Here is a 25594-nt window from a genome sequence, read left to right as displayed (position 1 = left end):
GCCCTCCTCGGCCCCGCCCACCCGTGACGCCATCACCCCGCGCCCGGTGGGGGCGCCCCTGGCGGCGGCGCGGCGGGCAGAATGGCGGCCGCCTCGCTGTGGAAGGGGCTGGTGGGGCTCGGCCTCTTCGCTTTGGCACACGCGGCCTTCTCGGCGGCGCAGCGTGAGTGTGGCGGGCGGCGGCGCCGCGGGCGGATGGAGGGGGGGGGGGTCGGCAGGGAGCAGTCGGCGCTACGGGGGAACGCGAGGCCGGGCCGCGGCCCTTCGGGGCGGGGGGAGCGCGGGGCCCAGAGCTGCCCGGGGCCGGGAGGGCCGGGGGGGGCCGGCCGTGTGTGCAGCGGGCGGGCCGGGCCGGGCCGGGCTCCGTGCTGGACGCTCCGCCCGTTTGTGTGTTGCAGATCGTTCCTACATGCGGCTGACGGAGAAGGAGGACGAGACGCTCCCCATAGATGTAAGCTGGGGCCGTGCAGGTGGTTGGGAAGCCGGGTCTGGGTCGGGAACCCGCGGTGGAGCAGCTCGTGGGTTACCCTGAATTCAGGTTTCTTCTACGAAATGAACGTGATTTCTGCATCCCCACATCTGCGGCTGTGTCTGTCTGGGCCCTACAGCCTGGCCCTACAGCCTGGCCCTACAGCCTGGCCCCCCTCTGCTCTCCCCATCCTGACGCCTCTCACACAGCCTGAGCTCCCGCCAGCTGCTGCCCGCATCTCCTGCTCTGCAGCATATAAATACCGCCCTCCCTCTGGCTCTTGTTGGCTGCCATTTGTTTATCCAGCGCGGCTCTGTGCCCGTTTGATGCCAGCACAACCTGCTGCTGAACTCCCCTTCTGTTCTGGTTTTGTTTAACCTCGGAGGTGAGGAGGTGCTCACCCGCTACAGGCAGCACCCCTCCCCTCTGCACAGCTACTATTGGCCACTGACGTGCTTTGCTGAACAAGCATCAGATCTTTGAGTGCATTACAACAACATGTTGTTGTGCAGATCTCCCTGTGTGCACTGTGTGTGCATCAGTGCAGTTCATGCAGCACAGACGGGCTGTCGGGTGCTGTGAGCTGTTGACTTTGCTGTTGAATAGTCTCGTGCCTCAGTTTCTCTGCTGTTGAACTGGAAAGTGTTTTCTGTCACCGGATGGAAAGTGCAGGAGATGCTGTTTGAAAGATGAGATTTTGGTACCGCTGAGAACATTGAGTAATCGATGCGTTGCATTGTTCCCCTCTCTTACAGATAGTTCTTCAGACTCTGTTAGCCTTTGCAGTTACCTGCTATGGGATAGTACATATCGCAGGAGAATTTAAAGACATGGATGCCACTTCAGAACTAAAAAATAAGTACGTTTGATTTCTTCTCATCACCGCACACACCCGTTACGCTCTGTGCAAACTGGGCACGTCTGTGAAGTGGCAGCACCAGGCTTGGCCTCTCCTTAGCTCAGCTCTTTCACACAGATGGCTGTGATGCACAGGATCAGCCCTATCTGGGGAAGCCAATAGCACGTGGAACTAAAGGCAGAGTTAGATTAACTGGAACAAATGAAATACATTTTTCCCTTTGCTTCTCCTGTTCCAAAACCCTGCTGTGCAGAGATGTTTGCCTGGGAAGTAAGAGCTGGGCAGTCACAGAGCACTGTTATGAGGCAGTCTCAGATATCACAGGGCTGTGTTGTTTATGGCTTCTTCACAGCAAAAGGCTGCGTTGTTTGAATCTCACAGTGAAATGCTCCGGGCAGAATGGCAGATTTCTGTGGATTTCAAGAAAAGAAGCAACTTTGAGCTTTTTGAAAGGGATCTGAAGGTGGTGGGGATGGTAGAGGTGGCCTTTCTGGCCAGTCCCATAAACGTAAGAGAATATAGAAACCAAACAAGTCGATGTTGCGATAGCATTTGCTTCATAGCATTTATCTGCAACCCTGAAGTTCAGACATAGAAAGGAATTGGAAAGTGACGGTGTTATAAATGATGGGGCTGTCACTTGAATACGTGCAAATAACCATCCACAGATCTGCCTCTGAGCTCAGGGGAAAAAAGCAGAGTTTGACGGCAGTGTGGGCAGCCTGTGCAAACTGAACAAAGCAGAATCGTGTCAGGCACCTTGGCTCTGTATTTCATGGAATGGCTTGGATTGGAGGGGACCTTAAAGATCATCTAGTTCCAAGCCATGGGCTGTGTGCCCCCCACCAGCTCAGGCTGCCCAGGGCCCCATCCAGCCCAGCCTTGAATGGGGCGCACACAGCTCTCTGGGCAGCAGTGCAGGGCCTCACCACCCTCCGATTAAAAACTTCCTCCTGACGTCTAACCTAAATATCCCCTTTTAGTTTAAAACCATTCCCCCTTGTCCCATTTTCTCTGTCTTGGTTTAGAAAACATATAGAGTTGAGCACAGCCTTCCTGAGTTTTGTTTTGCATTGCTTTGTAAAAGCTGGCTCACCCCAGGCTGATTCTTCATCTCCAGCCCTAAAACATTATTAACGCTGACTTTCTGCCTTTCTTTTAAAGGACATTTGACACGTTAAGGAACCATCCATCTTTTTACGTATTTAATCATCGTGGTAGAGTATTGTTCCAGTCCCCAGACACAGTGAATTCTTCTTCAAACCAAGATGCTTTGTCATCCAGCTCCTCACTGAAATATAGAAAACTCGAACCTCTGCGCCGCTAAGACTTGGACAGATTCTAACAGTACTCCAGGACGCTGAGCTGTAATATTGAAGTCGGGGATGTAAACACTTGTTTTTTTAATTTCTGGAGCAGTATTTATATTGATCTTCCAGACTTTATAAAGTATATATATATATATATATATAAACTAAGGACCTTCTTTGTACGCTGTTAATGAAAACGAATTGGCAATGCGGTGTAAATTATTCCACAGTTACGCTGTGAAACACATCTTCAAACTTTCACATACAGCCAAAGCTGCAGGTACCTTAACTTCAGCTACAACAAAACCCAAGCTAGTCTGTACCACCCTTACTGCTCTTTGTTAAGAGGGAGCGTTGCAGTGCTATTGATTCTCTCGGTTTGCTTGCACTACAGTTTATAGAACTCCTTCAGAAATACTGTGTGCGCTGCATCGCTCACCAGCACTAACAGGGCAGTGTTTCCTGTTCCTACAGTGCCACAGAGGCCTGCGCGGTGTAGGTACAGGAAGTCAGAACGACTGCATTTGGTTTGACGATACCAGAGAGTAGTTTTGTGAAGGGTTTGGTTTTGGGCTTTGTTTTTTCCCCCCTTAATTCTTCATTATCACATGATTTCCTTGTTGCCCACCTTTCTTTATAAGCAAACTGTCCCGCGTTGCCCCCATTTGCCTGGGATATGGCTGGGCAGTTGGTGCCCGCGTGGCGGAGGCAGCTCACTGCTGATCACATCCATCATCTGCTGTGCTCGCTTTGCTCACCCACTGCATCTTCGTTCTGTGATTGTGAGTGCAGACAGCTGAATGGTGTGTCAGTGCCTCAGAATGGTACCAGCTCCCATTTTCTGTGAGAAGCATTTAAGTATCAGTAAGCAGCATCCCTTCTGCAAAGGTTACAAGGGTAAGGTCCAGCAGCTGTATCTGCTGGCATTAATACAGTACAGGTATCCAGCTAATTATAGTACAGTCCCCCCTTTTCTGTCTGAAGAGCCATTAAAATCGATTTCTTTTTCTAGCTGAGCCCTTTGGTGATTTAAAATGACCGTCTATGATTGCGTTTATTAGGACAGATGATACGGTCCTAAACTACCGACTTCTAAATTATGATCTCTTTGGGGCTGAATCATTTTCCCTGGTCTGGCATTTCAGTCCAGCACAGGACACTCTTCTCCCACCTACCTGGCACAGCAAGGAGAGGGCAGTGCAGGATACTGTCAGGGCCGACTAGAACTTTGCACAGTCTGAGGCTGGTGTCTCACTGCCTCTATTCCAAGTCAGCCTTTTGTCCCAACACCTGTTTTTTAAACAGCTAAGAAACATCAAAGGCAAAAAGCTTAGCAAAAACTACTGTGTAAACTGAAGCCTCTCGTTCTAGCACTCCCCATCCTATGGATCGGGTGCCCCAATGCTAGAGCAATACCCGTAGCTGCTGCTCTGCAATCACTCTGAAACACCTGGGTTTGGTTGGAAGGGGTTACTCTGCCAATTAAAACCTTCAGTGTTCTGGTTCCCCCCCCAGCTGGGGTCAGGGAGGGAAAGTGAGGCCCAAGGTCTGTAACCAACGTACCAGACTGATCCTGCAGCTGTGGCTGGTGGTGAGCCATTGGGAGAGGGTATCTTAGAGCAAGGCTGCTCACCTTATATGTCTAAGAAGCCCCATTTGTGCTCTGGTAAGGCTACGCAGGCCTGTCCAAGGAGGGTGGTGCGACCAGCTGACAGCTCTGAGTCATGGAGTAAAACATCAGCTCCTCAGCTGGGAGTCGTGCTGGGAGCACCCTGTTGGCTGCACCAGGTCCCTGTAATGTGACAAGTAGCCTTACTCTTCAGCAGCAATGGTGTACAAAGCTGTACAAACTATTTTTTCTTATTGATCTCGCAACGTCCAATAAAAACTGATATCTTCAAAGCCTTTGGGAGTGGGCTTTTTATTTCTCACCTGGAGCCTGCTGTAGGAAATCCCTGGTGAGGGCGTATTGAAGTGACTGCACCAACCGGGAAGCGATCTTGCCTTCATTATGGCAGCTCTGTGTGAAAGTGTGCACATCTGGCCCGGTGGTGTCGTTACTGGGAGATAAGATCAGCGTATGGAGTGAAAATAACACACTGCAAGGGGCTAAGGAAGACAATGCTGGATGAAAATGTTACTGGCCTGTGGTTTTCTGCCTTGGCAGTCCTTAGCCAACGTGTTTTCTGCCTTCTGTTTAACCATAGCAAAGGCTTTCCTAGCCCTGCCTGCCCACAAGGACAGGCTCCAGCAAGGACTGCTATTGCAACAGCTGCTGGGGGAGCAGGCGGACTGCTTCCAGGCTGGAGGTAGTTCCAATCACAGACTTGAGCAAGATCCCTTTGCACTCACTGCCTGTTCTGCTTTTCTTCTGGGGAATGCTGGAAAGGCATCAAAACAGAGGAGCTTGCTTAACTACAGAGCGAAGAAAGCAGCAGACTCACCCTTCATCTGCTTCCTGTGCCGCCACAGCTGTCTGCATCCGGCACCAAATACAAGGGTGCAAAAGCCAGGAATAGGTGTCTGAAAGCAGCTCAGCCCGCTCCCAAGGATGCTTACCCTGCACGGCAGTTCCTCACAGATAAGCCAGCCTCCTTCAAAAGCAAACATAAACGGTGCCAACAGCCCCTCAGATTAAACCAAATAGGAAGAGTTTCAGCCTCACCCAACACTCTTCTACCGCCTTCAACTGATTTGGCTGCAGGATGCGATGTTTTTACTACATTAAGTCCTGAAAATATAGAGCTGAGGATCTGCATTCATTGTGCCACAGAGACCATTCACCTCCAGGGGCTGGGCTATCTCCGTTGGAGAGCTCTGTGCTCCAAGCGGGGTCGGGGAGGGCAGAACTGCAGCACCTCTTCTGCAGATGACTTCGATGGCACACGTTTGTTCCAGGTCTGGCAGCCACAAAGGTCTCCCCCCATCCCTCAGTGGGGGCTGGATCCTGCAGCTCCCCACATGCAATTCCTGCTGTCCCCAGGCCTGGCAGGCAGCGCCCAGCGGAAGGGCACAGAAAAGCTGTTCTGAATATTAAACAAGCAGAAAATGTTGGTACCGACTTTCCTTTTCCTTGGCCACAACCAGCAGCGAAGGCAAAACTCCTTCTGGGCTGCTTGGCCTTGAGGGTCACCTTGGAGCCTTCACTACCTGGGGGAGAACTGCAGCATGAACAGATACGGCACTCCAGCAGGTAAAGGCCTGTTGATCAGTCCAGCATTTGTCTCAGTGACACAACGTCCTTTCAAAACGCTTCAGACTGCCACAAAAGCTACATCCTTTAAATGGCAGCTAATTAATTTTCCTGTCCTGCTAACTTAGTCTGTTTTCCAGCCAAGAAAGGCAAACTGGAGTTCACGAAGCAGTGAGGCAGCCCAGACAGAGCCTGGCAGTGAGCAGGAGGGCTGTCAGGAGCACAGAAAGCAGCACAGAACACGAGCCCCAGAGCACTTTGGCAGGGGTGCAGGCTGTGCAGTGTCGCACTTGATCAGGCCATTTTTATAGGAAGGAAGGGGAGAAAGGGTAAAATATTACCCAACCGATGGCTCGTCCTATACCAGTGGGTCCATGGGAACACACGGAGCTCCTATGCGATCATCACAGCCAGGCAGTGCCCTCCTGCCCTTGCTGGTGCTGCTGAACCTGTTTCCCAAGGATTAGCTGCAGGCCCTCCAGATTTAAAACAGAAAAATCTTCCCCCTCCTCCCCCAAGAACTTTCAGCTGTGTGTAGGGAAGTTCAGGGCCAGCCATGCAAGGCCAGAGCTGACGTGCTCAGAGCCCCAGGGCCCCAACAGGGCTCTGCTGCAGTGAGTGCCGAGGCAGGGATCTGCGCCTTGTGCTGGGTGCACCAGTGCAGGGAACAGACACTACAAGCGGTTGGCAGCCCTCTGTTGCACACCAACACGTGCCCAGGGACCTCAGTGCAACCAGTGTGACTTCAGCCACAGCCCCACCACCATCACCACTTGGAAGCACTTCTGCTTGTGTTGCTGTCCTCACCTGAACAGCACAGCCCCAGAAGGATCACAAAGGAAAACCTGCAGCAGAGCGAGACCTGCACTCTTCTTGCATAGGACAAACCTACATATCCTCTAGGGTAACACAGGGCTGGTTAATAAACCGGAATGTAGTGCAGGCACAGCCATGCTGCTGCTGCTTGGGTTTGGCCAGGGCTGACAGCAGAGAACAGCCTCTGAAAGGGACAGTGGGAGAGATGCCCTTTCACCCTGCACAACATGAACAGTGCTCACGTCTTGCCCTACAGGGAGGGCTGCAAGGCTTTCTCCTCTCTGCCCTTGCTTCTCACGCCAAGAGGGAGCTGCACAGCTCAAACCCGCAATGTTCCCAGCAGCTGGGACACTCAGCAGGGATCGGCTCACACACAAGTGGGGACGGAAGCCCTGGATAAAGCAAGGTGAGTCACTGCAGATGCAGTTCCAGAGGAGCAGGAGGGCACAGATGCCCACCAGCCCAAAGCCACAACCCCAGCAGGCAATGGGAACGAGCACGCAGCCTCCCACAGACAGGCTTGGCTCAGGTTTGCACCCACCTCAGGCAGACAGACATCTCTGGGCACAGATGTCCAAGGATGGATAGGGCAGAGCTTTAACTGGCATTTTCAAACTCCTACGGGTTTCCTACTGTGACAAGAGCAGTCCCCTCCATGTCCTTGCTCACTTGGCCCCGTCCTGCCTCAACGTGGTGAGCACACCGAGTCCCGAGGTGCAATGCAGGCCCTAGGAAGGAAAGTGCTCTGTGGTTACACCTGCATGAACGCAGCATTTTGCAGCTGGAACCCAGGCAGCTCCCAGTCTCCCTGTGAAGTCAGAGTCTGCTTGGGGCTGCGTTGCACTCACTTATGGAAAAAGCCAGCGCCCAGCCTACCCAGCAGCAGCTTCCTTTCTCAGCCCGGGCTGTGACTCACCACAGACCGCCTTCCCCCTGGGGAACACGCTGCCAGCTCCCTGCCCTCACCTCACCTCACCTGCAGCAGGTGAAGCTCCCTGCCCAGGGCAGCACTGAGCCCCTGCACGCCCTGCCTGCACCCAGCCCCAGGCGAGGCAATGGTGCTGCCGCAGCATTTCAAGCACACCGGGTTGGTATTGCTGCCCTTCACCGCTCCTCCTGCGTAAGGATTTGCTCAATGTGATGTATTCCAAATGGCCTTTTCTAGAGCTCGCCAGTCCCCCACCATCTCCTCTCCCACTAATGACTGCTTTGGATCGTGGCTTCTACGCTCTGCCCGCTGCTCGTTGGCAGAGGAGAAAGCACCAAGTCCAGGGATGCCAGATGAATTTAAAACACGCTTTTATAACAGCAGAGAAAGACAAAGTGCTGGGGCAGCTCAGACCAGCCTACGGCCTTTGGCCACACCTCTGCAGCCCTCCTCCCTCCCGCTGTCCCAGCCCCATCTCTCCAGCTCTACTCAGCCCCACCGACAGCGATGGGCCCTGCAGCCTGCGTGCTGCCCTACGGTGGGATTTCCAACACCAGGGAAGGCATTCAGCATACGAGACCAAATTAGGACACTGATTTTATCATCTCTGCTAGTGACACACGACACGACCTCAGGTAAGTCCCTCCATCCATCTTTTAGGATGCTCTCGGAGGAGTGCCACAACGCCCTACCCAGCAGCCCAAGAAGCCCTTGAGATGGTCTGTCCCTCTTCCAAAATACCCAACTGCAGATGAACTGGAACAATCTGAGCTCTCAATTCTGCAAGCAACCAGGATCCGAGCTGCTCTCAGATCAGCCACTTAAACGCCATCGAAGCTGAACGTGCCAGCTGTGCACAAGGGATTGCAATACGCTGCAAGGACTGGGAAATAGCTGCAAGAACTGATGTTATTTTTCCATGGCTGGGCTGCCACTGTCGAGCAGCTGCATTATAAGAGTGTGCAATCAGCAAAAATTGTATCACTTCTCAGTCCTGAGCAGGAAGGCTCATCGTTATTCCTGTCCGACTTATAAAAGCAGCCTCGAGCCCCGAGTCCCCCATTACCAAGAACTACTACAGCAAGAAGAACTGACACAAAGCCTTCAGCGCCCCATTCTCAGAGCCCAGCTATGCCAACCACTCCTTACGTGTAACAAGCTGTGCACGCAGCACCTGCCCACACCACTACCACCACCTCTAGAGACAGCACCCAGGTCTGCACCCAGCCACCGTCCATCCATCGGCCCACTCAGTGGGATGGTTCCAACCACGTCCCTCCTGAAGGATGCAATGGCTCCGTGATACATTCTACATAGGACTGCTTGCATGAGAGGAGTGGCAGTGACTGAAGTGACAGCAAAAACGCCAAGGATTCGGCTGCTTCCACTGGAGCTGATCCCAGGATCAAAAATAGCCGCAAAACTCCCATTGCAGACATGGAGATAAAACTTCCCCCAGCTCTCAGAAAACAAATAAATCTGCAGCAAAAATCCGACTGGGGGTTTCCATTCCAGCGTGTTTTTTCCCAGACCAAACTGTTCTCATCAGCTTAACCAGGAACTGTGCGCACTCTTTGGTCCCAGTTCAAAAATACAGATGGCAGCTTCTTTAGCAGCTCCCCAACTCACTTTAATGGCTCCTTTTCTTTACACGGTATCAGCAGTCTCTGTTCCAGGAAATCCCACACAGGGCTGCCAAGCCAGGGCAGGCAGACACTGTGATGTTGTTTCACCACACCTGAAAATAGCCTCCAACTGAGCCGACCACAAGCTTGTACCAGCACTTCAATCTCTTCCACATCACGTTATTCTCCTGAAATCCCAACAACCAGCCACTAAAGTCACCACGTCTGCACTCCCAGCCCTAAGAAGAGTCTCCTATGCTTCTTAAATAAGGCATGAAGCAGATGCAACGGAACTGGCTTTTACAGCACCCAAGAGGCAGCTGCCTTTCCCACCAGCTCTATCAAACCCCGTAACTTGCACTCCCTGATGGACAACACCAGGGTTCATGCAGAACTCCAAGTTGCGTTAGCTACCACCAAGAGACAGCTGCATCATCAACACACGAGAGAAGAAAAGCATCAACACTAAAGCCAAGCCAGCAGGCCGCTTCCAGGGATGAAGTAAACGTGATCATTTGCAGCTGGACCGGAACGGCCCAGTAAGTCACACACATCCGGTGGTCCTGGTTCAGTCTTCCCCACCTACAATGCCTCTGTTAAGTAAGGCAGTCAAAAAGCTGATGGCAGGATTCAGATTTAAAAGCACAACTTCACAACTCCTGTGGGCCACAAGTTTTAATCCCAGAGCGTTCTCCTCCTGTTTCTTCCTTTTCCACTTGACTTCGGAGCTTGTTTTCGCAGACCTGAAAGTAGTAGCTCCATTTAACCCCAGTGACTAACATCCTTCCTTCAGATCTCTGCCAAATGCTGTTTTTGCCAGATCTGAGGTGTCTTTGGCCTCATTTCCAGCTTAACTAGGTTGCATATTCTTCAGGACAAGTGCTCCAGAGCCCGTTTGCTAAAGGTGTGATATCGCCATCTTGGCTGTTATGAAACACTCCAGTACAGCTCTGTGAACTCTCATGGTTTGTTTCCATTAGACAATCCATTTCCACTCTTATTTTTTCCATCAGAAGCTTCTGAGCAGATAATAAAGAAGCAAAAGTTCAATACGCTGCATGACCGCCATTTTAGGCAGCCAGCTCACAGGCAGGACCCAGAGAAAACTACCAGGAGAAAAACAAAGCAAATTACTTTTCCTTGTAAAGGGAGATACAAAACCTCCTAACCATTGCAAAGCCAAGTATAGCTGAGCAACAGCTTCTCCAGCTGTTATTATCTTGGGTGATGACAGCCACCTTCTGACGTTGGCTAGGCCTGGGGAAGAATGCATCCCTGCACATCATTAACGTACAGCAATCTGGGAACAGAAGCACCTAAGAGTCACCTGCTGTCAGAGTGTGGGCCCTGGGAGCAGCAAGGCTGCAGGCTCACCTTAGGAAAGAGGAAGACCTCATGTTTATAAGAGAAGAATAAAGACAACAAGCACTGAAGACGCCCAGTAAGGGTCCGGAAATGGGAAAAGCTGAACACATAGAGATATTGGGACACCAGAGCACCACAGCTTTTCCACCTTCAGCAGGAAGATACACTTATTAATTCAGCCTGTTGAACAACGCTCCTCGTGGAAAACACACCAAACTGTACACAACAAACTGTAGCTGCGTTGTCTTTTCTTCCCCTAACATTTCACCTTAGATGCACTGCATTACTTCCATCTCATACAAGGGCTCAACAAACGCACAGCACATACAGCTTTCCAAATCCCATCTACAGACACATTCCCACTCCCCAGCCTGCACCCGTTTCCTGATCCCACGGGACACTCATGTTGCTCAGAAGCTGACCAGACACTCGGTAACAGTTGCAGTGGTCACGCACCAGAAGGAAGGCCTGACACCAGCACAACCCTTCCTGGCTGCCCCAGTTGAACATCAAAGGGAATTGTGCTATTTGAAAAGCCATGGCTGTATTTTTTTCAATGCATTTGCCACCCACATCAAACAAGGTTGTTTGTTTTACAAAGGATTCTGTTCAGATTGTCCTTAACACGAGTCTGTCGACATCCACTGGCTTCCCAAGCAAACAATGTTCACTTTGTGCTCCACTTGGGATGCGCGTATCCAGAGTTTTCTTCATCTTTTCATTGACACAATCCATGAAGATGGCATGTCTTCCGCCTGTCTTACGAAGATCCACATTCAGTTCAGTGTAAAGCTTCTTCTCCTCTGACGTTCTTACCCAAAGTCATTTCATTCAGAGCGGTGAGGTGAGGAAAATTTCTCGCTCTGGAGTGGTACGGATTGTTCTGTCGCTCCTGTGCATTTTCTGATGTACACGTTTCCAAACAAGGTCACCATCTCCCTGTAACTGATTTGGCAGCCAACTGTATCACAGATCAAAAGAGTACGTTCAGATACTACACAAACAAGGTCACCAGCTAAAAACTGCCTCTGCTCTGAAACCAGTTAAGAAAATTAAGTAAGAATTAAGCAGAAGAAGGCCATCTCCTCTTACCACCACCTACTATTCAGAAAACAGCATCATCGCACAACTGTGCACTTTAAAACCACGTACATGCAGTACATGGGACCTACTGTAAATAAATTCCATCTCAAGAGTCCAACATTAGGCATGGGAGGCCCACTGCAGTGACATACAACTTCCACACAGCCATTCTGAAGAGACAATTCCCAGCTTGTATCGCTCATCTCTGAGGTATCACTGCATCTTTTAACAATATCTCCAACTGTACAGATAAATAGCAGCTAAGAGTTTACAGTAACTTCTTTCCCTGTATCACTTCATCCATATGACACTGTAACAGAGTTGCGGCTGCTGGAATTTATTCCCTTTTTGAATCTCACTGGTATAATTCCGACGGTCAAACTACCTCTTCCAGAGGGACACGGCTGCTTTGGAGAAGAAGGAAAATACACCCCACAGGCTGGCTAGTACTGAAAACACCAGCAGGAACACAAGTTCAGGTCACCAGCTTTTATCTGTTTCCCTGCCTCTTGCGCTGACTGATCAAGCAGAACCCTTCGGATATTCACTGCACTTCATAAAGAGATCGATCACATGAGCACAACTTCATCCTGTCTTTTAAAACAAAGCTGTTAAAGGGTCAGAGGACGTTTTTGTAAGTGAACAGCTGAAAATACAGAGTTATCTGAAGAGCCACCTGTGACTGGCATCTTACTGGTGCTGCTAAAAGGAAGAATCAAATTACAGGCTGCTGCTTCAGTCTTCTTGGCATGTTCTGTGAATGTAAGATTACCTTTTGACAAGAGGAATAGAGGAGAGGATACCAACTCAGGTAACCAAGGATTCGCTAAGACGGAACCTTTAATAACGAGCAGAAAGGTGCACCCTGCAGAAGCTGAACTGACTGATGGGGGCAGGCAACCCAGGCCACATGCCATAGGAAGATAAAAAGCAACACGTTCTGCAGCTATCACCGTGAGCTGAGTTTGAGGGCGTGCAGAGAGGAATTACAAACATAGCAGCAGTCTGTTGGCGACAGACAACTGGTGGAACTCAATGCTGCCCGCTACAGACTCCTCAGATCAGCACTTCTTAAAAATTAATAAAATGGTTTATTTTATATATACATTATGTTCCAAAAAAATTTATACAGTTAAAATATCAAATTAGTGATCTGGTAACAATACTGTTCAAAATAATCTCTTTTGTATGAACATTAAAATACACGTTTTTAAAAGCGTTTCCTTTTAGTGCTTCCAAAGCACAGCGTGTGCCAAGGCCACCTGAAGAATCTCCGTCCTCCTCACAGGATGAAAGAGAACTGAAGTCGGGGACCTGGGAAGCCTCAGGTGCACTTTCATAATGTCTGCAGACAAAACAGAAGAGAGTCTGAGGTAGATTGTTTAGTGACCATCAGGTGGTAACAGTCACAGGGCTGTCTTTAGCTTTCAATAACACAATAGCAGTTTCTTTACTCTCAATCTACACTGAATCTCAAGTTTAAAGGCATGGCTAGTAGTTCTCAGGAACAAGACCCTTGTCTCTGTGGTGGCAACATGCAATATTACCAGTGCAGGTGTTTCTGGGAGGGTTTTTTTTTGGGGAACACATGGGATCTCTCCACGATGCAGACAGTGTGTGCATTTGACAGTGCCCCGTTTAGTGCAACCTGCCGCCTATAGCACGTAAAATGTCTAATGACAGTGTTCAAATGAGTAAATTCTCATCACCTGCAGGAGGGGCAGCAACGGTTATTTTCTTCAGCCTGTTGAGCAAATAGCACCCTCCACAGGAAAAAAGCCACACCTTTCATTGCAAATCCTTAAGGTTATAGCCCAGCTTCTGCCGATAGAGGTTCGTAAAGTTAAAGCTCCACTGCTTCTTCTCAGACTCTGACAGTAAAATCAGTTGACTGCCAAGATGGCGACGGCAACAGCTGCATTCTCTTCCACTCTTCTGCGGCACAGCAAACTCATTCCTGGTCCGTATTCGTCTGGCTGGTAAACTATTATCTACTGTTGACATGATTAACTCTGTTGGGTAGGCTGTTGAACTCTAGTTCCTCTAGTATTCTCTCTAAGTGTTGTATTAAGACACGTTTTTTAAACCTAAAGAGAAAGAAAGAAATTTAATATTATTTTTTTCCCCCAAAAAGCAACAGCCTGACAACTCAACATTATTTAGCTATGACAAATATTACCACCAGAGCCTCTGTTACCAGCATGGAAGAGATTCCTGTATTTGAGGCATCAGAATGGCAAATGTAACTTAATAAATTAATACAGCCACCATTCCCAACTCAAGACAAATGTTGGGTCTTTCTTCCATAACCACCATCTTTCTGTTCTACATTTGAACTTCAACTAATGGCCATTTACTCCAGAAAACTGACGGGCAGTTTGACAGCTACAACAACTACACCAATTGAAATAGGTCAAAATAGGACAACAAAGTAGCAGTACTGGAAATGTTTTCATTTTATTCCTGTCATCAAAAGCAACTATTTATGACCAAGTCATTTTTATCTATACAAACCTTGCTGCTTCCTTGATAGCAAATTCAATGAAATACTTCTGAATTTCCATAGGTCCTTGTACTTCCTCAAGAAGAGAGAAGATTTTTTCATAATCTAAAAGAAATTCAAACAGTTTAGAAATATATCCTTCAAATTCAGGTTCATTAACTCACAACAGTCAAAGGAAACAACAAACAAAGCCCAGAGTTCCAAACCTCACCATACACATAAATAAAACAATCTCCAACATGAGCTTTGTGCGCAAGAAAGCGGGTGATATCAAGAGTTAAGAATAGTCCATTGTACTAATTACTGGCGCTTGACAACGCATTAGAAAAATACTCAGCAGTTTAAATTGTAGAAATAACTCACTTGGATAGAGACTACAGTGAGGACATTCACAGTTTAAGAAGAATTCAAAGATTATGCCTATGGCGAGTCCTACAGCATACACATTAGCTAGAGTTACTGCATACATAACAAAAGCCAACGTGCCAAGTTACTTTTTCTAACAATTTAGATTTTGGGGAATTATTAAACCTTACGAGAAAATAGAGAACAAATGAACTGTAGTCTTTAACTCTTATGAATATTTACTACAGCATTCCATCACTAATTACACTCAAACTAATAAAATATTACTGCACCATTAACTGTAATATTCTCTTTCCATCAATCACATTTCAAGACGAACCAACCCTCATAGCTACATACCTTTGCCCTCAATCACAAGTTCTGACATACACAGAACAAAGTACACAGGGTATATATACACAAGAAGCGCTGCAACAGAGGAGAAAGTCTAAGACAGCCATTTCTGCCTGCTAGCCTTCCACTACTGAAATATCAAGTCTCATAATATCATTGGCAACACAAAAATAAAACATGTGAAAGTTGCCTCACAAGATACTTCTTACAACAGTTAATCTAACCTCAAGGGAAAGCAAGGTCACTTGGCACTCATCTTCATGGGCACTGCTGCCAACTCACCTGCCCTCCCATTTAAGGACCTGCCTCCTTTCCTGTTCCTCTTCTGCCCATATACAGGTTATCAGAAATAATTTGAAATCTAAAGTTCTATGTATTTTAATGGCTTCTGACATGAAAGAAGTCTTCTCTATCCCTAGCTCACTTTTAATATATAATACAGAACTTACTTCTTCCAGGTTTGCGAACCTCTTTCATCACTTTAATTTTGATATCAGCGTTGTTTCCCTCCAACATCGTAGGTGTTATTTTAAAGGAATTTGGCACAGATTCTGATGTTGACTCCATCACTTGTTTTTGGTCGTCTGCAGCCACACCGTAATTTAGAGGCCCTTGAACAAGTGCATTGGTGCCCGGTTTGTGATCCAAGCCATCTTCACTTAAACAACTGAACTCATCAGGTAGAGAGTCCAAGTCATTGGGTAACATTTCATCATCTCCCACAGCAGCTGGAACAGAAGGAGCCATTTGTACAGATAAGCCATCTATCTGTTTTTCCAGCAATTGACAATTTTCTGCTTTCTTCTCTCCATTACCATCTTGGACAATATTGTTAGTGGTGTCTACAAAGAAAAAAAGATGCATATTATTACTGCATAATTCAGTATCAAAAGCAAAAAAGGAAGTTACTCTGCAGTCCTCCTTGTTTAAAGCACTGTAAAGTCATCAGATATTGCCGAGTAACTCTTCAGTTTTATCCAATAATTAAGGCAATCAAGTGAAAATCTCCCTTAGGAATGATACCATCTGACATTAACTGTCACAAAGTCATCATTTTCTGAATTCCTACTGCATTGCTGTGACTTCTAAGGAAACTAAAATTCACAGAATCACAGAACTGCAGGGGATGGAAGGGACCTCTGGAGATCAGAGTCCAGCCCCCACTGCTAACTCAGCTACAGGAGGTCGCACAGGTCAGTGACCAGATGGGTCTTGAATAAGTCCAGAGAAGGAGAGACTCCACAACCTTTCCAGGCAGCCTGTTCCAGTGCTCCGTCACTCTGACAGTAAAGGAGTTTTTCCTCTCCTAGTTCCAGCAAATAAGAGTATTCTCTTGACTCAGCTGCAATAGGTATGTAAACATAACTGTATTTGTTTTCGCTCTCTTTCCTGACCTATCCATTCCCCGCTGCAGAATACACAAATGAGAACTAAGAGCTAAAATGAAATGCTTGCTAGCTCCAAACCACCTTGGAGAAAGGCTTCAGAACTTTTTAATAACAATTCATCAAATTATTGCTCATTTTAATAACAATTCATCAAATTATTGCTCATTTTAATAACAATTCATCAAATTATTGCTCATTCAGGACTTCACCAACTCTAAGATTAGCCCATTTCACTACAACGAAAGAAATTCTATCCTAACCAACATTAAAACTTATGCACCCTTTTGAATTAGCCTGGAAATATACTCAATATACCTTTATTTGTCGGTCCACCTTTGAGGTTCATATGTGCTGGGGATCCAGAAGCACATGGCGGCCCTTTCCCACCAACATGATTTGTTACAACTGGTGGTGACTGTGGCCTTCTCAACAGTGGTGACATGCTACGCCTTCTCTTTAGAGATGCTGGAGTATTTGGCTCTCCGGGACGCTTAATCTTATTCTGAGGCCCAGCAACAAATTCATCTGCTTCATCTATCATCATTCCCTGAAAATAAATAAATAATATATATATAAACACACATGTATACAAAACAAGTAAGAAAACATATATATTGCTTTATCACCTCCTAGATTAATTCCCTCTGCAACAATTCAGGTGGATTTCAAATAACAATACAGCAGATAACGAGATTCATCCTACCTTCTTATCTTGTTTGAATGGATTGCCAAATGTGTGAAGCCTTTTTGGTTGGTCTGGATCAATCTCTCGAAGGGGTGAAGGCATCATTTTCAAGTATTCCTGGTAATTTCCCATTTGAGCAACAGGAACACTGTGAAGGCAGTCTGCAGCAGAACAAGACATCTTAATGTAGTCTGCCTTAAAACTAAGGCAGTAAAAGCCTCATACACTTCAACTGCAAGCGTCAATACTTAAGAAGTAGAAAAGTAAAAGACTACAGCTTCAGAAATAAGGTTTGAAGATTTCAGTTTAACTGGCAAAAGAATGAAAAATAAACAAGTTCAATCTCTATTCCAACAGCTGCAAGTTCAGACCACCAGCACTTAATTAACAAGGGTAAAGTGATATTTGTCCCCCTCTGCTCACGCCATCACTATAAAAACAGGTCTACTGCTATTTATTGCATGGGAAATCTCTTCCACAACATTTCTTTTCAAAACTCAAAGCAAGCACAATGTACTTCCTGTCAGAGGGCAAACGTTTCATTCTTCCCCCTTCAGAGCCTAGAAAAAGATAATGATTGACTCAATAACAGATGCAAGGTCCACTTCCTCCCTACATGCAGGACAGAAAACTCTGCTTCAGTCAATTAAATAGCTGTGCTCTCTTCCAAACGGTTAATGAGTAACAGTGGCAGTAAATACCTTCATCCTGCCCCACCATGTGCCTGTGTGTTTTCAGAAGATTGGTTCTCATCCTGGTGAGCTGATCTAGCAGACTGCGACGAGGAATATCGTATGCATTCCTGAACGCCTGCGGCTTCAAATCCTGGTTTTACAATACAACAAATAGCCTTCAGTTAACCCACCAGTACTCACACACAGAGCGATTCCTCCATTAATTGTAGTAACATTAACTACTAAAAACAATTCTTCTAAAGCAACTTCAGATCTTCATAACCAGATGCAATGGACTCAGTTTTTTTCCAACAGTGCTTTTAGTTTTAGTAAAGCTAATAGCAATAATTTCTGGACTGGCACTAGCTGCCTTCTGCAGAGATCATCACACAGTAATTTTTGCTTAAGACTGGGATTTCCGAACTATGTCCCAAAAGAACATGCAAAAAAATTGCATTTCCTCTGGTCACTCTTCGTATCTACGATGCATTTGTCAGAATTCAGCAAAAGCACTTCTTCTATTCCTCCATCTATTTTAAGTCCATAAAAATTACTCATTGAAAACAAAGCAACTGCTTAACCATTCAGACCACTGCGCTGTTTACCTTGTTTAAGAGTCCTATGTGGAAGCCAGCAAATTCTTTAACATTCATTTCCGCCAGTCTCAGTGGAGATTCCCCAGTGATACCTTGAAGCAGTTGCTTAAAATCCCTACTGTGTACCAAGGAGAGGCCACTGGAATGATTTTTCACTTTTATTCCAATTTCTTGTGGAACTTTCTTACCCACTGAACCTATTATCCGTTCCGACTCTATTTTTGTCTAAAATGGAATCACATCACGAGTTAAAGAATGAGCAAGCATTGCAGTCTTTCAGTATAAAACATTAACAGAATAAATCCACAATTTGGTTCCCAACCACTCGACAAATGGGAGAACTACCTACACACCCCGGGATATACTGGAGTACATATATTAGACCTAGTTTAGAATAAACTCCTACTGTGCTAGCATAGAGAAAAAAACATTTAGCCAGCTTATCTAAATTTATATGCCAGTAGGTGGTCTGTGAACGTCCCTGATTTTGCTGCCAGTCTGTGACTTTCTTTTTGTGCTCCTGAAAAATCACTTTTAAATGGGAAAAACCAAAGGCTATCTGGAGGTGGGATGCCTCAGGTTAACGTCAAGTTCTGCTTAAAACAGTATTTCGGATTTCTTTTTGATACAACCCAATAACTAAGGTTTTGTACTAGGCTTGCATGAAGGTAAGGGAGAACAGTAGTTGAACCTACAGGTATTTGCTTCATGTTAAGTTTCTCAGAACACATTACTTCTTCAATTAACAAAGTTTTCTCATTATAGCTGGAGATGATTGTACTGTATTAAGCATGGTGATTGCAACCCGCTTCTCCCCCAGATCTCATCCTCTACAGCATTTGTTTCACTGTTTATGGGAAACTCTGAATTTAAGGACAGACAAAACACACCAGAGTTCTGGAATCGCTTGTCCCTATGTAGGAGCATATACTGCATGCAACACATTTAAACTGTTTCATGTCCTGATAATGTCTGTGAAAACCACAGTAGCCATTTCAAACCATTTCTACTCCATATTGTAGACAAATAATAGAATTTGTGTGTCATTACATTACCAAAACACCACAGGAAGTTTTATGCCTAATAGATGCTCTGTCATTCAGAGGCTTTTGGAACATACTTTGTGCATTCTTTAAGGTGGAGGATCTTTGTGATTTCTAAGGGCTGCACTGCTTTGCAACTGACTTCTAGATATTAAGCTACTGTTGCAAGAACCATCCATGCTAAGGAGGCACAGCTTTCAGGCAGTTACACCCAAAAGGGTGTGACTGACAAAAAGAGAAAGATCCATAGGACTGTTTTCCATCAGGTGACACAACACACATAATGGATTTGACCTGAAGGAAACAGGAAGCTCAGATATAAAATCCAAATTATGATCTTGCTCCCCATGGACAGGAATGTGCACTGCTTGGAATGTACACATTGCTAAGGTATCCATGGAACAAATGCAAAACTGACAGCAAGCCTCTGACTTCAGCTCTGATGAATAATGCAAGAGCAGTCATAAATCCAATTAGTGATGATCTTTGGAATGCAAAGGTCTAGCAGGCACTCAAAATGCAGCTGAGGAGGTCTCCTCATTCCCCTCCACTGCTTACAGAAGGCACAATCTCCAGCTACAAAGTCACTCTCGAATTCATCTGTATCTGTGGTGGAAATGCTCACCCAATCCTAGACACAATGTATGCTGAACACCCATATGAACTCCCACAGGGATTAACTGTGTTATAATAAGATTACCACAAACTAAATAATCAACGCACTTCTAATTGCAAAGGTTTTATCAATACTACCTGTTGGCTGAGTTTTTTAAGGTAAGAGATAACACTGTAACTAAGTCCACAATCTAAATTATCTGATATCAGATTTGGAGCTCCCATCATCCTTAGGGCTTTCTTTAATGGCTATAAGGAAAACAAAATACACAATAGTAAGAGAGTAAGTCTTTAAAAAAAAATTGTATAAGATCAATTACAGGAAGCTAAGGCACATGGATTAGTGCTCTAGCTTTTCCACTTTTGGCTACTAAAATTCAAGTCTATTCAGATAACAGGTGACATGAGTTTGGTAATCTAACTAGCTTGCAATGGACACTGTGCCACATTACCAACACACCACACGGCATGGTGTAATTTCCACAGAGGCTCAGTACCAGAATAGCCGGGATGATGCAAGTCCATATTGGGGTGCATTGTCCAAGCTACGTATAAAAGGTGACATGGTTCCTCCCACCACCCTTTATCTGGCCCAGCCGGTTCTCTTAGCATCAGCTTTTGAAGGTCTAGCAGTTACATTAACAAACAAACAAATCTGCACTTTCCTTACCAAGTTATTAAAATAATGCCAAATTTGGTTACAGTCTAAAGTATATCAGATCAAAGCTCATTTAGTGATCTGAAAACACATTCAGTTACATTGATATTGTTACTGATACTCAGTATTACAAGAAATTTCTTTCTTTTAAAAACGTTAGACCTGATCTACATACCTCTGAAAAACAAAACGTTTTAATGCCTAACATTTCACTGCAATTATGTCAACAAAATTTACTAGGAAGAGGTATGGCACACAGGATTCTGGTCACATAAGCCATTATTATACCCAGGAGCACAAAAGGAGAAAAGGAACATACCAGTATGTAGTAAGGAGGCATTGTTTTTAAGTAGTTGTCAAAAGCCTGTCTCCACTTCAGATTTGGCTTAAGTTTGTGAACCTTAAACAAGTCATCTGCAAGAAGGAAAACAACAAAAGAAGGTTTTGTTTATATAGTCCCAGACCAGTGGCATTATCACCAATTAACTGCCAAGTTCTCCCCCACCCAGCTTTTCTTCTCCCTCCTCCCATCTCCCAATGGGCCTTCCCCACAGAAACTGTTCTTAACCTTAGGTGTGAAGGATTTTGGAACCTCCGGTCCTAGCTTTGGTTGACAGTCCAGAACAATTTCTTATTACAGACAAACTTACAAGGTAGGCCAGACTTAAAACACTGTGCACAGCTACCGGTAACACGGAAGGTGCAGCAACAGACTCATTCACCTGTTGAGCTTCACCTCCCTTGTCTCTCTCTTGCATCATCAGGGACTCCCTGATTCTGATTAGACCAAACCCCTGTAAGAGAAGGGGGAGCGGAGTACCTTCAGCACCACTGCCAGCTCATGCTAGGTCAGCAAACTCTGATGTAAAGGAGAGAGCCTAATTAGCTACAAAAACTGCTGCCCCTTAAGAGAAGGGCAATGAGATGGATTATTTCCTTTGGACACCGTGTTACAAATACCTTGCTTGCACTAGAGATGTGCATACTGTGTTTAAAGATCACTGACCTAAGGCACGTAGCCAGTTGCTGCACATGCTATGGATCGTAACAGTGATCTCTAAACAGAAGTGAACACAAAATATCCTGCAATTAATCATGTGAAATTGTCAATTACCAACTGAGATCGAGTTTCTCTTTAGTAGGGCTGTAACATCCTGGCAAAGTGAGCCTAGTGGAAGTAAAGACCCAACTAGAGAAAGGGATGCCCAAAAATTAACTGTGCAGGTGACACAGTTGCACAGAGGAGGGTGTGAAAAAGGCAGATGCAGCAAGGAAATTGTTTTCTCCAGATGGAGCTTTCAGGAAGATGTATTTGGAGAAGAAAATTTGACTTGCATAGTATTCCGCACAAATGGAACAGATGTTAAGATACGATTTCCCAACTTCTCATAGTCAAACCATACTCAATTACCGGGATTTTCTAATCTAAATGAGTTTTGTACCACGTATCAAAAACACTCTACAGATGTTCTAGCCGTTCTCTTTCCAGGCCTGAAGAAAGGGGGTGGAGCTTGACAGGCTCAATTAGAACTCCATTTAAAATCCCAATATACCACATGCTCAGTACCATTATCCTAAGGAACCTGTGATAGTATCACAACATACGGCAAATACGAAACAATACCCATTCTCCTCTTATAAACCCATTAGCTCTTTATAGCAGAAGTCAACTATACCTCTCTCCCAAAACTGAAAATGAAAAACATTAGAAATCCCGTGAAGTTTTCACTGTTACAGCACATTCTAATATTTTAAAGCCTAGGAGTTGGTTGTAACAGCTTTAACCTTCAGCTCCTTATCAGTGCTTTACTACTGTCCCATGTCTTCCTCTGTGCACGTTGTTCCAGCATATAATCCTGAAGCTTGAGAGCACATCCACCCTCAAACAGTAGAGATGCTCTTAACATGCTCTGGTTCAACTACATACAATCTTTGCTATCTGAGTAAGTTTTCCAACCTAAGCAGAGCTTCAGCAAAGACTTGTCTTATCCGCAATGAGAGCCTCCCCCACAGCATGAGCTTCCTCTAAAAGGAAGAAATCACAGTGGTAAACATGGCCACAAGTTTCAAGGTGATCACCAGTATCTTACCTGCCTCTATTGCAAGAGTTTGAGACATGCACTGTCAGCAGGTAACACAGGCACTTGGAATGTACTATTTCCACTGTGTACTGGGCTGCACACAATCGTTTATATAAATAAGGAAGCAACAACTCAGCTAGCTACCTTTCATAGATTAAAACCAAATCCTTCGGATAATGTTTTCTAACATTCTAATGATTATTATAATAACATGAAATACTATTGTAAAACTTTTAATAATATTTTCATGAAGCAGTTTAAACCCAACCTATCGATTTTTAGACACTACTTCAGGTAGTCTAGAAATCAATATAAAATCCTTTTGACTTCTCCTGAACTCAGAGAATGCCAAAAGCAGCGGACTGTTGGGAAGATGGCATTCAGTAACCACTAGGAAAGGCCTGCAAGCTGTAACAATTCCAAGGGAACAGATACAACTACAGACATAGCAGCTAATACAAGTTGTGCTCCAAATGTCCTTTATCCACTCTAGACCAATGGAGAGAACCACCAAATCGAGCCAAACAAGATACCAATACACATCTTCCATATCCAGTGCCACATGAGGGTGCTTGATGCACTTTCAAACTCAGTGAACAGTTCAAAAATGGAGAGTGAAAGATAGAGAAAACGGTCAACAAGCATTCCATTTTAGTAGTTCAGCTGGAACCTAATGACCAGAGCAGTTCATTTGACAACAGTCCAGTTGTGACAGCCTTACACCACATTAACACCCAGTAAAGATGTTCAAAAACATCACCACCCACATAACATTCCAGCTGGACGAGTACAGCACCACTCCCTGTTGACTTCCTGACCTTTCTGATGCTCCTGCAGCCCTCCATGGGCAGACATGACCTCCCACTAACACAAGTGAGATCAGCCACTAAACACCCACCTTGGGCAACGCAGCACCTCACCTCTGCTCAGACCCCTGTCTATTCCCTCACTTCCACCTTATGAATTTGGCAATCAAAAACAATCCTTCAACAGCAAATTTCTGTGACCCGCTAGCCAAGCACTCAGCAATGAAATTCCTCAGCATCTTTCTGTGAAACATTCTGTATTCTGAAGTGTCCTTCGGGCTGAATATACTAAAAATCCACTCTTACAGAAACAGACGTAAATAACCAAATCTACAGAACGTGATACTATTCAGATCCTACCATCACGGACCACTATAGACACAAATTCCACCATGCATTAAAGACCAAGGATAAACAACATCCCGGAACAAGATCTGAAGGCAACACTTAACAAGCAGGGAATTTCTTTTGGTATCACTGATGACTTTTCAGTGGGCAGACCAGCAGCAGTAATTCAGCAGCCACCAGTGTACAGAGAGCACTAAATTAGTCTTGAAGCGTCCTGCTTCCACACCCTGGGACAGCTGCTAGGCTACAAGGATCTTTATATAAGACAAATTCACCTTACCAACCAGCACAGATTTCTCTTCATTTCCATTAAGATCAATTAGGAAAAAGCACTGCCAACTTGTTTTGCAGAACCGAACGCAACCATCTTGTGCAAGATAGTAAGAATCAAACCTGTGTTAACTCTCTTAGCTTTCTGCTGTTATTTTCTATCGCTAAATATACCCACAAAAACGGAATCAAAGTATCTTAGATCTGTAACTAAAATGCTTAATAATGAACTTTCTGCCATTATCTTTATGCCAAAACCCCAGCAGCCACAACTGGTATGGCAGTCACTCACACAGCACCTTTCCATATCACCTCTCTTGTAGAAAGAAAGTTCATTGTGAGAGTGAAAAACATTGGTCCTTTGGGCAGGGAAGAACTGTAGGCTGTTTCACTGCTCTATTCTTTCTTACAGCTCTAAACAGCATCAGGGAATTCCCTCTTCCCAACACCCATAACTGCATCTTCCAGAAAAAACAAAAAAATAAAAATAAAAAGAAGAAGAAAAAAAAAGCTGCTACTAGAGCAACTGAAAAACCTGGATACACCATACCCTAAATGAGGGAAAAGAATGGAGGTTGAAGCTTACTCCAGGTTAAGGAAGAGGCTACGTGTCTAGGAGGTGAACAGCATCAAACATGCACTGGAAGCAGGTAGCTCTCCTCCTCTGCTGGAGAGAAAAAAAGGGAGAGGGGGTATGAAAATCCTCTCCTCCCAAATTTAATATTAAAAGAGTTTGCAACATTCTCTACTCTCCAATCTCCGTTACTTTATAACGGCTCAAGCTAAGGCAGAACACTAACCACTTTAATTATTATTTCTTTTAATCTCAAGTAGCTGCATCGGCAGTCCAATGTAAGCGTATTACCTACCTAACAATGGAAGCAAAACAGGATAGTTGTAAGGCATCACAAAGAGGTTTACACAGGTTAAAGTAGTGCTTGCTTTTAAATACCCAAACGGATGGCCAAGCTCACTGTACTTCCCACTGCCGCTCACAAATACCTGAAGAAAAAGAAAAGATATCACTGTATTATAGGACCAGGAAGAATACTAACCATACAGCATTTAACAAAGCCTGAATCCAACTGCAATAAGACAGCAAATTATCAAGGACAGCCAAGTTTAAGGTGGCACACAGCAGGACAAGCATGCATTTACACTCTCCAGCTCCGAAGCACAGCCATGCAACATTCAGTGTACGCCAGCCAGCACAGAAATGTTCTTCAGGGTGTAAGATTTAAACAGGGGGGGTTATTTAAAATAGGTTAAGGGACCATTATTGAAGATGCATTAAAAAAAACAACCCACGTGAAATGACTCTGACTTGTTAAAAAGCACAACTAAAATTTACAGCACTGATAAAAAGAAACCTAAACCTTTCTGTACTTATGCAGCAAGTCTACGCAAACATAAATATTCAATATTCAGCTCTCAATTATGCTGTATTTGCATTTTCTTAATGTTGACTTTACAGGGGTTGGAAGTGGCCTGTGGGATGGGATTCCTTCTACAGTTTCCCGGCCAATTAAGCCTATTTCCCAAGTACAGATGGGGGCCTGTGGAGCAGGCAGAAGAAAAAG

At 45.4% G+C, this 25594-nt stretch overlaps 2 protein-coding genes across 6 annotated transcripts in view; one reads left to right on the top strand and one right to left on the bottom strand.

Moving 5' to 3' along the window:
- Positions 1-35: 35 nt before the first annotated feature.
- Positions 36-4537, top strand: MMGT1 (membrane magnesium transporter 1). Its single transcript, XM_072335074.1, has 4 exons — positions 36-163; positions 399-451; positions 1225-1328; positions 2493-4537. Exons 1-4 carry the CDS (start codon positions 82-84, stop codon positions 2653-2655), a joined length of 402 nt encoding a protein of 133 aa, XP_072191175.1. The 5' UTR covers positions 36-81; the 3' UTR covers positions 2656-4537.
- An 8183-nt stretch (positions 4538-12720) lies between these two features.
- The window catches only part of LOC140251931 (integrator complex subunit 6-like), a 30307-nt gene continuing 17433 nt past the window's right edge, over positions 12721-25594 (bottom strand). For 2 of the 5 annotated variants that reach the window (XM_072336134.1, XM_072336135.1), the window contains 10 exons: positions 24884-25016; positions 20829-20923; positions 19990-20100; positions 18203-18418; positions 17625-17748; positions 16942-17084; positions 16554-16785; positions 15300-15692; positions 14163-14256; positions 12721-13735 (listed from right to left, as the gene is read on the bottom strand). In XM_072336134.1, the coding sequence (XP_072192235.1) occupies positions 13636-13735; positions 14163-14256; positions 15300-15692; positions 16554-16785; positions 16942-17084; positions 17625-17748; positions 18203-18418; positions 19990-20100; positions 20829-20923; positions 24884-25016 (1641 nt within the window). In that variant the 3' untranslated portion in view covers positions 12721-13635. The remainder of the gene's footprint in view (positions 13736-14162; positions 14257-15299; positions 15693-16553; positions 16786-16941; positions 17085-17624; positions 17749-18202; positions 18419-19989; positions 20101-20828; positions 20924-24883; positions 25017-25594) is intronic. The other 3 variants (XR_011903492.1, XR_011903493.1, XM_072336136.1) reach the window with 3 other exon arrangements.

The sequence above is a fragment of the Excalfactoria chinensis genome, chromosome 4, assembly GCF_039878825.1.
Source record: "Excalfactoria chinensis isolate bCotChi1 chromosome 4, bCotChi1.hap2, whole genome shotgun sequence".
Taxonomy (NCBI): Eukaryota; Metazoa; Chordata; class Aves; order Galliformes; family Phasianidae; genus Excalfactoria; species Excalfactoria chinensis.
This window is presented reverse-complemented; position numbering and strand designations above follow the sequence as displayed.

What these genes read in the sequence shown, in the direction of transcription:
- MMGT1 (XM_072335074.1), top strand. Translation starts at nt 82, where the DNA reads ATGGCGGCCGCCTCGCTGTGGAAGGGGCTGGTGGGGCTCGGCCTCTTC. An exon ending in GGCCTTCTCGGCGGCGCAGC is followed by an intron (nt 164 to 398) that starts GTGAGTGTGGCG and finishes TGTGTGTTGCAG; the next exon opens with ATCGTTCCTACATGCGGCTG. An exon ending in ACTTCAGAACTAAAAAATAA is followed by an intron (nt 1,329 to 2,492) that starts GTACGTTTGATT and finishes TTTCTTTTAAAG; the next exon opens with GACATTTGACACGTTAAGGA.